The sequence below is a fragment of the Danio rerio genome, chromosome 9 (assembly GCF_049306965.1).
Source record: "Danio rerio strain Tuebingen ecotype United States chromosome 9, GRCz12tu, whole genome shotgun sequence".
Classification (NCBI taxonomy): Eukaryota; Metazoa; Chordata; class Actinopteri; order Cypriniformes; family Danionidae; genus Danio; species Danio rerio.
The window spans coordinates 37,975,001-37,988,995 of NC_133184.1; the positions used below are offsets into that span (position 1 = coordinate 37,975,001).

The following is a 13,995-nucleotide window of genomic DNA, read 5'->3' on the forward strand; positions in this document are numbered from 1 at the left end:
CACAAACTTTGGTGTTATTTATCTGTTTATTTGCTGTAAAAAAGTGTGAACACTACAATACTAATTGCTAAAAACAAACTCTGATGCAGATCAACTGAAATATATGACCAAAACATAAACCAAAGACATCAACACAAACCAAAAACAAGCCATTATATCACAAAATGTGATCATAAATGGAAAGAATCTTTATGTACTTCTGTTTTTTTTCACATTATAATCACAGTTTTTCCCAGTTATGTTCAGTAGAGATTTTGGAAATGCAATGCTTTCTAATACACTTTTGTTTGTTTGAGGTGTTCCTTGCATTGTTTTGACAATTTACACAACTCTTAAGCCTTTTACATGAATGGTTTTGTTTTTTAACAAAGTATTATGATAGAAATTGAATGTGAAAGTCAACCAAAATAACCAGCACAAGGTTGCACAACTTTTGCTGCTGAACTGAATTTCTGAAGCATTCATTTGCATGGCACTGAACTTGTGTTGTAGTGTGTGTAGTAAAAAAAAAAAAATCTGTCCACTGTACAGTAGGTCATGGCCTAATTTTGTGGCCTTCGGCTTGAAAGACAGAGAGGGAGAGACGGGGAGCAAGATGAAACCGTTTGACATTTATAATTCTGTCCCTTGATAGTGAATTTGCTTGGCGGGGATCGAGTGTGAGTGGGGCAAAGCAAGGACAGAGAGCAGCGGTGCAGAGAATTATGGCTTGCATTACTGCCTCAACGTTTCAGAAGCATAATTGGAATTGGAGCATTTTGGATCATAATCATTTTGATATGTTTATAAATGACATAGTTTGCTTGAAATATGTGGCCCAGTTCTGGATGATTCCTGAAGGATTCTCACAGCTGCTTGATGGTTTTTATGAAGCCACTTTTTTCTTCTTCTTGTGAGCAATGTTGGGAGAATGGAATAATTATGTTATGAATTTTGCTTCTAGAAGTAACATTGCCCCAAAAATATGGGGCAAAATATCTACTTACCCTCAAATTGTTGAAACCCACAAGACTTTGTTCATCTTTGACACAAAAGTGATTTTTTTTTCCCTATTGTCTTTTTCCAAAACTATATATATATATATATATATATATATATATATATATATATATATATATATATATATATATATATATATATTAAATCAAGCAGTTTACTTCAAGTATTTCAAAGAGAAAGTGTCACTTTTTTGATCAACATATTTTATCTGTTTAATCAGTCCTTCCAGGATTTGGCAAGTGCAATGCTTCTTTAATAAAATTATTTGAGATTTGTTGTGCATTTTAAAAGCAGAAGACAAAATTTGAAGCAAATGATTCCAAAAGTTTTGAGAAAACTCCATATGTATACAGTATATATGTGTGTGTGGGTTTGTGGGTGAGAGCATGCATGTGTGTGTTCTTTCTAAATCCCAGAGGGACTGAGTCGTGTTTTATTCACACACAAATCCCATTGATTTATGCAATGTGTGATGTAAGAACTCAAGAAATCAAGCAAGCATGAATCTGAATGCAAATTGTTCTACGAATGCTAAATGTGTGATCAAATGTCCAAATTAAATCCATGTAATAGTGTTTGAATCTCTTAATAAGATTTTGATTCATTTGTTGAAATTCAAATACATTAATTTTGTATCTTTTTTGTGAACAACTTATGTCGAGTTTAGACTGCATGATTTTATCCCCGATTTTGGCTCGCCGACAGGTTTTGGGAAATCACTGACAAATGCCTGAAATCACAGGCAAATTGGTGAGTAACAATCACACAGTGTGATCTATCAAAGACACAATCTGAGAGAATCGCCGATGTGTGCGGAGTATCTGGAGCTGTCTGCAATTCAAAATCTTGCTGTGTTAATGTGATCTGATTGAAAATAACGTTGACGATCACCTATAGTCAATGAGAGAGGAGCATCTACTAGCGTGGGTATCTGCAGGCCAGCGGGAGGTTATGGAGAAGTTAAAAGCACTTATTTTTGGTCTATTTAGACCAGAGAAGTGATGGAAAGACAATTGTAAATTTGGCAGCAGCACTTGTGTCTGTTTGAGATGTCGTCTGAGCAATATTACAACTGCGTCAAAAAAGTCAAAAGTTACAAGTACATTTTCTACCATTAAAGGCTTCTTTTTCATTTTGTGGTTACTAACAAAATATATACTACATGACCTTGCGTTGTTTCCATGTCATTTCTCGCATGTGTTTGATTGTGGAATAGGGTTGGGTTGATAGATGATGTCATCGTCCATCGCCGATGGCCAATAGACATCACGATGCTGAGCCAGCATCACGATCCTCCGTCCCGCACCCATCACAGCAGCAACCCGTTTACGAAAAATACACACTTTAGGCCACGTTTACACTAATACATTTTAGTTTTAAAATAGAATTTTAGAACGAAACAATTGCACACTGCTGTTTCAACTAGCATTTCTGAAACGTCTTCATTCCACTTTATAACACTGAAAATGAACATGACATGACTTCACACACAATGTGTCATGGGGTTTAGCATATGCGCATGTCTAAGCTCCAGTCAGTCAGTCACTGCATGCTTTGAGCACAAAACCCCAGAGAGCAGTGCATGTCTGACAGTACATCACGGATGTACCACTGGATCTGTGCAGCTTTTTTTGCTTATCAAGTTTGTTGATGCTATTATAACGAAACAGATCACTGTGCCTATTCATACCAGAGTCTCTGGTAATTTATGTGAAACTTATCTACATGATTTGGTTATGGGTAAAACAAAGCCATATGGGTCAGGTAGTTGAACCGGTATTTCATTACAAATTAATTAATTATTTATAAATAATTAATTCACCACAGCTAATGTTTGTGATGCTCTACATTAGAAATTGTACGTTGCCAAATTGGTCGTCAACGCCCAGCCCTATTGTGAGATGTAGTTTGTGGACTGAGACAACATTGTTGTCGTTTCAGTGTGAACCCCCTTGTCGCCGATTCATCCTACATTGCCAACACAGCAGCGACAAAGAGCTACCCCAGATAGTCAAGCAGTGTGAAAATATCTATGACACGACTACTTTGAAAATCCTGCAGTCTGAACTCGACATTAGGAGCATCAAGGTTTTGGGTGAACAGCCTTTCAATCAAGCATCAGATTTGCTTAAAAACAATGCACATGTTAATTTGTGTTCTGATGATAAATGAATGGGTTTGGAATGCCACAAATGTGAGTAATTGATTACAGCGTGTTACTTCCTGCCTGGCCGTTCTGTAAAAAATAATTATCATTGCATTCATGTCACTACAATGAATCATTGTATGACTTCATGCATTTCAAATGCACATACTAATCATGATATTTATCAGACAATCATGCAATTGCAAGATGTAATGCCTGTATTGCACCTCATCCCATGCTCCATCTCTGTCTCCACCCTCCTCTCCCATTAGAGCCCATTTTGTGTGACGTGGGAGAGTTTCTGTGTGGCGACCAGCTAACCTGTGTGTCCGACAACTGGCTCTGTGATGGGGAACCAGACTGTCCAGATGGTTCTGATGAGGCTCTGGACAAATGTAAGTAACCATTATGTCAAACCACAATACTAACAACAGATCATTATTTGTAAACATCTACATTCCCATATCCTCATGCAAACACTTCATATTCTACCAATACATTATTTCCAGACAATGTATTGTGTGACAGAACTTTCCCTGATCTGAGTTGAACTGTGCCCAATTGTTTGCATTGTTTTACAAATCTCAGTTATGTATTTGCTATTTTTTTATATGTAATTTTTTAGGATTATGTTTTGAGCATCTGATTTTTCCTTGGTGCTGATGTGCTTTCATTCTCTCTGTCTATTTTGCGGCAAGTTCAAGCGAGGGAGTGTTTATTAAGCAATATTTTAATATAAGTTTGGTTCTATCCATGTTGTAACGAATCCTGTTAAATAATCTAGCCTAATTATCAGCAAGCAACAGTGTTTATTAATACTAAAATAAGATTTTTTAAAAAAAATATTAAATTGAGATAATAAATATTGTTAGCAACACTTGTGACTGCTTTGTGAAATAACACTGGTTGTTGACATCACAGGATGAACGATTGTGAAGGAACGTGTAGTTTGGCACATTTGTTGCCCACGACTAGTCAAGATTTTATCAAGACAAAATCGCATAATCTGACATAGTGACTTTCGTAACAATAAAAATAATGTGATCTGACCGGTGCATAACACACATCAATTGTTTGTGGTATCAGTGAAAATTATGATACTAGTATTGGAATCGGAATAACATTACTCTTGTCCTCTTGTACATTTGTCCTTTAAGGATGACCAGCCTGTTTAAGTAATGACTCAGTACTAATAAATGAGTAAGTGACATTGTCAAGATGCAAAGATGAAAGATTTGGATGACCAGCTTCTCTTGTTATGTCTGAAAGACTCAGGGTTTGGCTTTCAAATAAAACCAATCATTGCCTAAACATTTAAAACTAGACATTTCTAATACTGTAAAAAAAAAAAGAAAGAAAATACTGGGCAAATCCTTTCATGTCTTCTCAATGCAAATTGATTAAGTGAATTTAATTGTTATTACATATTTAGGTGTACTGAACATAAAACAATTAGGTTGTCCCCAAAAACCTCAAAGATTGTGTCGATTAAGCTCATTTTTAAATAAGTAGTATGAGTTTTTAAATCCATATGCTATATTAAATAAAATAAAAATCAGCATTAACTTGCATATAACTTTGTTTCTTGTCTTGTTTAACCCAGATTGTACTTCACATCTGTACCCCGAAATTTTAAGGAGATAAAACTGTCCTGGTTTTAATTTATAATAATATTTGTGAAAAGATTGATTGGTTTATGTTAAAACTATGTGCTCAATTGCTTGGTGTAGATGCAAGACGTTTCTAGAAGAGCTTAATTTATTACAGATTCCAGGCACAGTGGGTCAACTATTCTCACCACCAGTATTCTATTATCATTTAGATTAATCATGTTCGCTCTGTTTTATTTATAATGCCTTAGAATGGATTTTGAGAGTATTTATCATGGGAATTTTGAGGAGCTCATTACCATAGATTATGCATTGATAGGAAGTGCATTTCAATCAGCTTTTGCTACAAAATGTACAGAGGAAATGATTGTGTTTGTAAGCCAAAACCGACTACCATCACGTGAGTGTATTAACAACATGGGCACGGATCATTTTATTCATGTGTTTGTGCACATAGCACTAGTTACTGTGTTGCATGTGATTATGTGCGGTAAGATCAGTCAGTAGTCTGTGCTGCTTCTTTTTTTCTTTTAATTTTTACATTTATTATTTAAATTGCCATCTATGTATTTAGAAAAGCTCAGCCATGCACATCTAACAAAGATGGAAAGATGCACAGACTGTATGTGATGAAGAAGAAGGAAAATGAACGTCAGTGTTTAGACAAAAGTATTGCTGGCAAAATTAGGCGTAGCTTAGCATGCGGACATTGGTTCATTTAATTTAATTTTACTTTATTATATATCATTTTATTGTTTTTTATTTTTCTTTTTGTTTAATTTAATTTTAATTTAAGTTTTAATTTAAGTTTTACATTAAATTAAAGTACATCTTTTATTTACTTTTTACTTTATTTTAATACAATTTTTGTGTACATTATATATTTATATATATATATATATATATATTTATATATATATATATATATATATATATATATATATATATATATATATATATATATATATATATATATATATATATATATATATATATATACATACATACATATATATACATACACATTCATTGTCTTGTCGGCTTAGTCCCTTATTATTCCGGGGTCGCCACAGCAGAGTGAACCGCCAACTTATCCAGCAAGTTTTTACGCAGCGGATGCCTTTCCAGCCGCAAACCATCTCTGGGAAACATCCACACACACATTCACACACACACTCATACACTACGGATAATTTAGCCTACCCAATTCACCTGTACCGCATGTCTTTGGACTGTGGGGGAAACCAGAGCACCCGGAGGAAACCCACGCGAACGCAGGGAAAGCATGCAAACTCCACACAGAATCGCCAACTGAGCCGAGGCTCGAACCAGCCACAACACTACCTACTGCGTCACTGCTTCGCCCATATATATATATATATATATATATATATATATATATATATATATATATATATATATATATATATATATATATATATATATATATTATTATTATTATTATTATTATTATTATTATTATTATTATTATTATTTAAAGTCCTATATTTATGTGGTCTTATGTCCTGGACACTCTTTTTTAATTAAAATTGATAGCCGACACTTAGATTTATAATGCATTCATTTAATCTCAATTCTCTTTCTCCTTGACCAGAGGTTAGCTTCACAAAAAAAAAAAGTGGTACAGCTTACCCCACTCTCTGTCATAACTGCTTTAATTTATCCTCGTCGTTTTTTAGGCAAGGACACTTCATTAATTTTGACTCTTCATAGAAAAGTCATTCATAGACATGCAGTAGATCTTCTTCATTGATTAATACTCAGACCAGTCTTCAAATTAACTGAAAATCTGAAGCATCTTATATTGCTCTAATTGGCAAGCACATATCAAAACAATGTATTGCATTGTTCTGTGTTGCTTTTTCATATTTCTCAATTTTAATTAGTTTGAGAGCAACAAAGCGGCTGTCTTGTTCTCATGTAATGATACACAGTATTCAGTCTGTTGATGCTTTCCATTCATATGCATATCACCTGTTGCTAGATATTATTATGATCAACTCCTAATCCTCTTAGTTTTGTAATTAGATTCATCTCTAGTGATTTAGTGTCTGAGTCTTTTCTGTTACATGATACAGTACTAAAGGGTTAGGTCACTCAAAAGTGAAACTCATATACTCTCCTTTGACTTTCTTATGTTGGACACAAAAGAAAATGCTTTGAAATCTGGAAACCTGTAACCATTGACTTTTTTTCTAATTTAGATCTGTGGTTACAGATTTTCAGCTCACTATAAAATATATTATTTCTGTGATCCACAGAAGAAAGAATCTCATAAAGATTTAGAACCACTTGAGTAAATAGTGAGTGAATTGAATTTTTTGGGTGAACTGTCCCTCATCTGAATGCTGTGTTTGAATATGCGTGGCAGATTTTAGAATCAGAAGTAAATGCCCACTTCTCTGCTTGGCTGACAGTTTTGCATATTAAAATCAAATTAAAATTAAAGTCCCTTTAAGGCAAGTTGCATCACTCGATGGTCATCTTTAAAACACCTCTCGGCCAGTATGCTTGGGCATTCTGTTTAAGGAATTTGGAAATTGTTGGCTTTTAGTAAAGTGAGTTTACCTGTGTGTACATGTAAAGACAGCATCCAAAATCCAAAATTTAAGTGTTTCTTTAGTTGCACCTTATCAGTTTGTGTCTGTAATATTTTAAATAAATATTTTTGAAGGGCAGATTTCTTTCGAATGAATCTTTTTTCCTCCTGATCTCAGCCATAACTCTGTAACTCAGCAGCACTTAGAGCAAACTACACACTTCAATTCACACTTACATTCTGAAGGTTTTTACAGAAGGATGTATTCATTCATAATTTGCAAGCAACACTTTAGATATAACTTTTTCTAGTACAAAAACTACAAACATTTATTTTCTTCAGGCTGTATTTGCAATTTTCTGAATTATAGAGGGATAAAAAGAGGTTCTCAGAATTTCCTCTGAAAAAAAGTTCACTCTAATTCAGGGGTGGACAATTTATTTTTCCAAGGGTCCACATTAGACAGTGGTGGTTTTAGAGTGCCAGACCAATGCAGTTAATTTGTTTTAAATAAATAATTTAATAAAGTTTAAAAAAGAATCAGTTTTACACCAAAAGTATGTTAAAGACCAGCATTAAAATATCAACTTCATATACAGTTGAAGTCAGAATTATTAGCCCCCCTTTAATAGTTTTATTTTATTTATGAATTAATTATATATTTATTTATTTATTTATTTATTTTTATTTTTTATTTTTTTTCCCAAATAATGTTTAACAGAGCAAGGGAATTCTCACAGTATGTCTGATAATATTTTTGTCTTCTGGAGAAAGTCTTGTTTGTTTTATTTCGACTAGAATAAAAACAGACTTCAATTTTTTTTTTTTAAACCACTTTAAGGTTAAAATTATTAGCCCCTTTAAGCTATATATTTTTGATAGTCTACAGAACAAACCATCATTTATATAATAACTTCCCTAATTACCCTAACCTGCCTAGTTAACCTAATTAACCTAGTTAAGCCTTTAAATGTCACTTTAAGCTGTATAGAAGTGTACAGTCTTGTAAAATATCTAGCAAAATATTAATTACTGTCACCATGGCATAGATAAAATAAATCAGTTATTAAAAATGAGTAATTAAAACTCTTATGTTTAGAAATTGTTGTTTGGGTTGTTTGTTTGATGGATTCACCTTAATTATATATATAATTATATAATTATATATATATATGTATGTAAGGATCATCACTGAGAGAGGATCTGGATTTGTTAAACCATTAATTTGAGATAATTAGTCTACCTTTATTACTGTGTAATGCCATACAAAATGTGAGGCTACCTGGTTGGTTCCTGCCTCATGACTTGTGGTTTGCTTGTGGCACTGTTTACATTTTTTCAACTCACGGCGACTGGAAAACGTGAGCATATCATAGCGCATGTGCTTCCCTTCGTATTTGTGTGCTGAACCCATGCATTGCCTTTTGAAATAATGAAACTGAGCTCGCTAAAAAAGACACTATATGAAAAAGTCCCCTGTTGTTGACTCACAATATCAGACCTATTCATTGCAAGGCCCTGTTTGTGGTTGAATTGATATGGAATAAACATCTCATGGGCGTCATGGGAGCACAGTAGGTAGGACGATCGCCTTACAGCAAGAAGGTCGGTGGTTTGAGCCCCAGCTGGGTCAATTGGCATTTCTGTGTGGAGTTTACATGTTCTCCCCATGATATCGTGGCGCTCCGGTTTCCTCCACCATCCAAAGCATGCGCTATAGGTGAATTAAATAAGCTAAATTGGTCATAGTGCATGAGTGTGAATGCAAGAGTGTATGGGTATGTATATGTAAATTTATGCAAATTAGCTTGTTTATTTAATTAATTAATGCATATATTTTAGAAAATTTTATAAAAAGGTTTGCATTTCTTAATGTAATCATTACTAGATAAATATGGTGAAACTAGTTAATTTTTGACCCTATTCACCTGTAGTTTCTTGCCTTAATTAGTTTGAGAACAACTCAAACGGCTGTCTATGATACGTCTCCAGACATATTATTATGCTCAACTCATAATCCTCTTAGCTTTATATAATAAGATTCACCTGAAGTGTTTTCGGTATCTGAGCCGGGGCTGTTACCTGATATTAAGTCCTCAGTTTTCATCCTAGTTATTGCTTCTGCTGTTCTCGTTTTCTAGACTGTGTGTGTACAGTGTTTCTGCTGTTGGCACCACAGAGAAATGTAATCACCACATTCACTGGGCCTCCAGGGAAGGGCAGCTGCACATTTTCACTGCCACATGGCCAGTGGAGGCTGGATTTGCTGCCCGTTCAGCCTTCCTGCGGGACCAGGCCGACGTCTTGGGTTATCGGGGGAGCTGGGAGTCATCCCACTTTCCTCTAATGAAGAAAAACATGTTGTGTTGACAATCCTGGAGCTTTCCAAGCATAACATGTTTCATCTTGTATTGGTCAGTGGAGCATGAGGCGAATGTGAGGTGATTTTTTTGGCTTGTTAAGGCTGATGTCACAGTTGTTTCAGATGCCAACATCAAACAACAATCGGTGCGAACAACAAAGGATAAGGTGTGTGTTTTTGAAAGCGATAATATGTTATTTTGTGTTAAATAATGACCTAAATTGTGATGTCTATTCAATAGCCTTAAGTAAGGGATAATTTAAATGCCACATGATGCAATAAACATAAACAAAAAATGGATAACACTTTAGTTTAACAAACCATTAAATAACACTACTAGCTTAAAAAACTACCAATTAGCTGTTTGTTAATAGTTAGAAAGGTAGTAGTTGGGTTTAGGTATTGGGTAGGACTAGGGATGAAGAAATTTATAGCTACCAATATACAGTTAACATCTTAAAAAAAGGCAGATGATAAGCTAGTAGTAAATAGTAAATAGTGTTACCAAAAAAATGTATATAAGAAAGGTTTTTATTTGAGCATATAAATGCTAACATTAACATTGTTTGTGCAGTAAATAGGTGTGTGTATATTGGCAGGGTTGCGAGGTCCAAGAATATTTTATAGCCTCACCCTGGATTTGAACCCATTATCTCTGCATGCTACTCAGGAACTCTCACCACTTCACTAAATCACTTGAAGCCTCAACTCTACAATGTGCGGTTTAATACCTTAATTTGTGTAACTGTTTCTTTGCTGAATCTGTCTCAGGGCAATACATAAAAATGACCACTAGATCTCACTGTAGAGATGAGTTTTGAAATGTTCTAAATATTTGCTTCGACTGTTTCAGTGTTTCATGAAGCCTCGCTTTACTAGTCAACACAAGGCAAGACAAACAAGATAAACGCTTTGTAAAGCTATATGGTGTAAAACAAGACTCAGCAGTGTGTGTGTGTGTGTGTGTGTGTGTGTGTGTGTGTGTCTGTCTGTGTGTGTGTGTGTGTGTGTCTGTCTGTGTGTGTGTGTGTGTGTGTGTTTGTGTTTGTGTGCGTGAAAGAGGTTAATATAAAGTCCATGTAATCAGTCCATGATGAGTTATCAGCTGTGTGTGTGTATCAGAGGGAAATAGGAACTGTTGTGTGTGAGGTGCATGATGTTATTTGTAGTCCAGTTCAGTGACAGATCTGTAGTTCTCCAGCAATCTGCAAGGATTAGATTTCTGGTGATCATGAAAGTCTGTATGTCTCAGGGAGACTTATGTTATAAGTGTTTATACAACACCATACAGTGCAAAAAAGTTAAATACCCTGACCCCTTTTATAGTAATTAGTTACTTATAATTTGATTGTGGGTTGAGTCATCTTTACATAAATCATTATAATATTGATGTCTGTGATGTGACAACTTCAGAGACTGTAGTGGACACCTTCATTTTGTAAAAGATTAAGTTTTGCATTATGTGTGATATGACTTAACAGTAATCATAAATGAGTATTTTTCAATTCAAATAAGCAGAGGATTGGGCCTAGAAATAGTATAATCCCTTAATTTCATATCATCACAGAAGTATCAAGCAGATTCTTGATGAACTCAGTTAGGAAGATGTTTTTTAGATCTTGAATGCGGTGATATGGGTCATTTCAGTGCTCTTCAGGCTGTTCTCTGCGCTCCTGCCTTTTGTCTTGAGCGCAATGTTCTTTATCAGGAAACACAAAGACATGCTTTAGTGACAAATTGCTCTACTCTCTCTCCCTCTCTGTTTTTTCTCCCCTTGAAGTTTGAATTGAGCAGAGAGAGTGAGAGAGATTGATTTTTGTTTTGTTCTCATTTTTGTTCTGGGTGAAGCATTAACTCACAACACTCAGAAGGCGATGCAGGCGGCGAGCCACGAGGCGGGCACATGATGTTCATGTTTTTGAAGAGATGACAGCTGTTTGCTTTAGACATCTGTCAAGTTAATTGTACATTACTTGGCCTTAAACCCTGCTTTGATCAGCTGTAGTTTATAGTACCTGAGTTAAACTTTAGCAACTAGTTCTATGGGAAGTTGTTTTCACTAAGGACATGATAAAAACATTTTTTTAAATATTTATTTTATTTAATTTTATACCTAAAACAAAATCAAAATGCAAATATGTGGATATTTATATTTACAAAAAAAGTAAAGATAAAACTAAATATATATTGTCCCATATACATTAATTTTGACCGGTAAGTAACTAGTAACTTTTTTTCCCTGGTCTTCCAGCACAAATATAAATATATATGACGTTATAAAAAGTTAGAAGAAGTATAGTTGTCTGAAAGTAAAGAGAGACTGCTTAAGTTAACTTCATAAAACATTTTTATTATTATTATTGTTATTCTCAGTGATTGAGACTGTCGCCAGCTAGAAGGTTGATGGTTCAAGACCCGGCTGGGCCAGTTGACTTGTGTGTGGAGTTTGCATGTTCTTCCCGTAGTTATGTGGGTGAATTGAATAAACTAAAGTGGGCGAAGTGTGAATGTAAGAGTGTACGGGTTTTTTCAATACTGGGTTGTGACTAGAAGGGCATTCGCTATGTAAAACAAATGCTGGATAATTTAGGCACTACGCAGAAAGAAAATTTATGAATTATTATTATTATTATTATTATATAAAAATGCTAGTATGTGTGTACATACAATCAAGCCCAAAATTATTTATACCCCTGGCAAATTCAGACTTAAAATTGCTTTTATTCAAGCAGAATTGTTTTCCCCGAAAGACAATAAGATGAAGTACAAGTGGCATCATTGTGTAAAAAAAAAAAAAGATATATATTCATTATATCATATTTTATATACATTTGAATAAAAACTTGAAATCATGATTTGCCAAGTTTGAATAAGTGATGTTTAGTTTATTTCAAATTATATTAAAATAGCAATTGCTGACAATTAATTAGCCCTATGATCTGTAACCGTTTTTAATGTCATCATATTATTTATGTTTTAAAGATACACTACTGGTCAAAAATTTGGAATCAGTTTTTATTTTCCATTATTTTTTTTTAAAGAAAATTATACTGCTCATCAAGGTGGCATTTATTAAATCCTAAAAAAAAAAAAAAAAAAAAAAATATATATATATATATATATATATATATATATATATATATATATATATATATATATATATATATATATATATATTATTTATTTACATTTTAAACGACTTCTTGTCATTACATACTTATTGCATGTAGTTGTATGTAGTTTATATTAGTATGTATGTATTATTATTATTATTATTAACATTATTATTATTATTATTATTATTATTATTAGAATGATTTCTGAAGAATCATGTGACTCTGAAGACTGGAGTAATGAAAATTAATATTTTAAATCACTGGCCTAAATGATTAAATTAAATGATAAACTACTTTTGAACAGTTATTTTATAGTGCAATAACATTTCACAATTTTACAACTATATACTATATTTTTGAGGAAGTAAATGAAGCCTTGGTCAGTATGAAAATTTTTTAAAATCCTGCTGAAGCCAGTAGTGTACATCAGTAATGACTGTTTAAATGGCCATGCATTTAATGACATGCAAAGACCATACATTGTAACAAAATATATGCATAATTTCATTTCATATAATATTCATGTATATTTTTTATGCTGTTATTCAGTTACAACATTAGGTTTTGTGCAAGTGGTGCTTGTCCTTTCCATCTGACTGAGGATCTTGAACATTTTGACCCATAGCTGAAGAAAATATCTCGCAATAATATGAAGTCCCCCAGGGGCTGCACAGAATTAAGGAGTGGTCTTGCCTAAAATAGCTTGTGGTCTCTTACCATCTAAAACGCAAAGAAATGCATATGGATTTTATGAGCACTATACTCTCAGGGCGGTTTCCTATGGCCTTCTCATACAGAAATAAATGGAAAGTAAATGTGCCTATTCCCCAGGAGAACTGACACCTGCAGAAAGGAGGTTTGAGAGGTAATGTAGCATAGCATCTTGTTATTGAGCTGAGGGACAGGCATTCAGCATTATGCAATATTTACCTCAACGGCCGCCTCTGAGCGCAGACTGAAATGCTAGTAAAATAGACTGAGCGGGGGACATTTATGAGATCATCAGGTGACATTTAACTTGATTAACATCTTTTGAGCTTTGCAGTTTATGAGGGCACATACAGTTCATTTAGGAGGAGAAAATGCACCAGAAAGCTTTGCATTACAAAATAGATTTATTGAAGTATACTCTTTCTAAATGAGAACAATTGATTAGCGCTTGATTTATTTTAGCAGAAAGTGGTGTGCAATTGTTTGAGGCA

The 13,995-nt window shown here is 33.9% G+C and overlaps 1 protein-coding gene across 4 annotated transcripts in view; it reads left to right on the forward strand.

Moving 5' to 3' along the window:
- The window catches only part of lrp1bb (low density lipoprotein receptor-related protein 1Bb), a 667,407-nt gene that overhangs the window by 237,929 nt on the left and 415,483 nt on the right, over nucleotides 1–13,995 (forward strand). For 3 of the 4 annotated variants that reach the window (XM_073912904.1, XM_073912906.1, XM_073912905.1), the window contains one exon: nucleotides 3,418–3,540. The exons of the other annotated variant lie outside the window; for it this stretch is intronic. In XM_073912904.1, coding sequence (XP_073769005.1) covers nucleotides 3,418–3,540 — 123 coding nt within the window. The remainder of the gene's footprint in view (nucleotides 1–3,417; nucleotides 3,541–13,995) is intronic. 4 annotated transcript variants of the gene reach the window in all.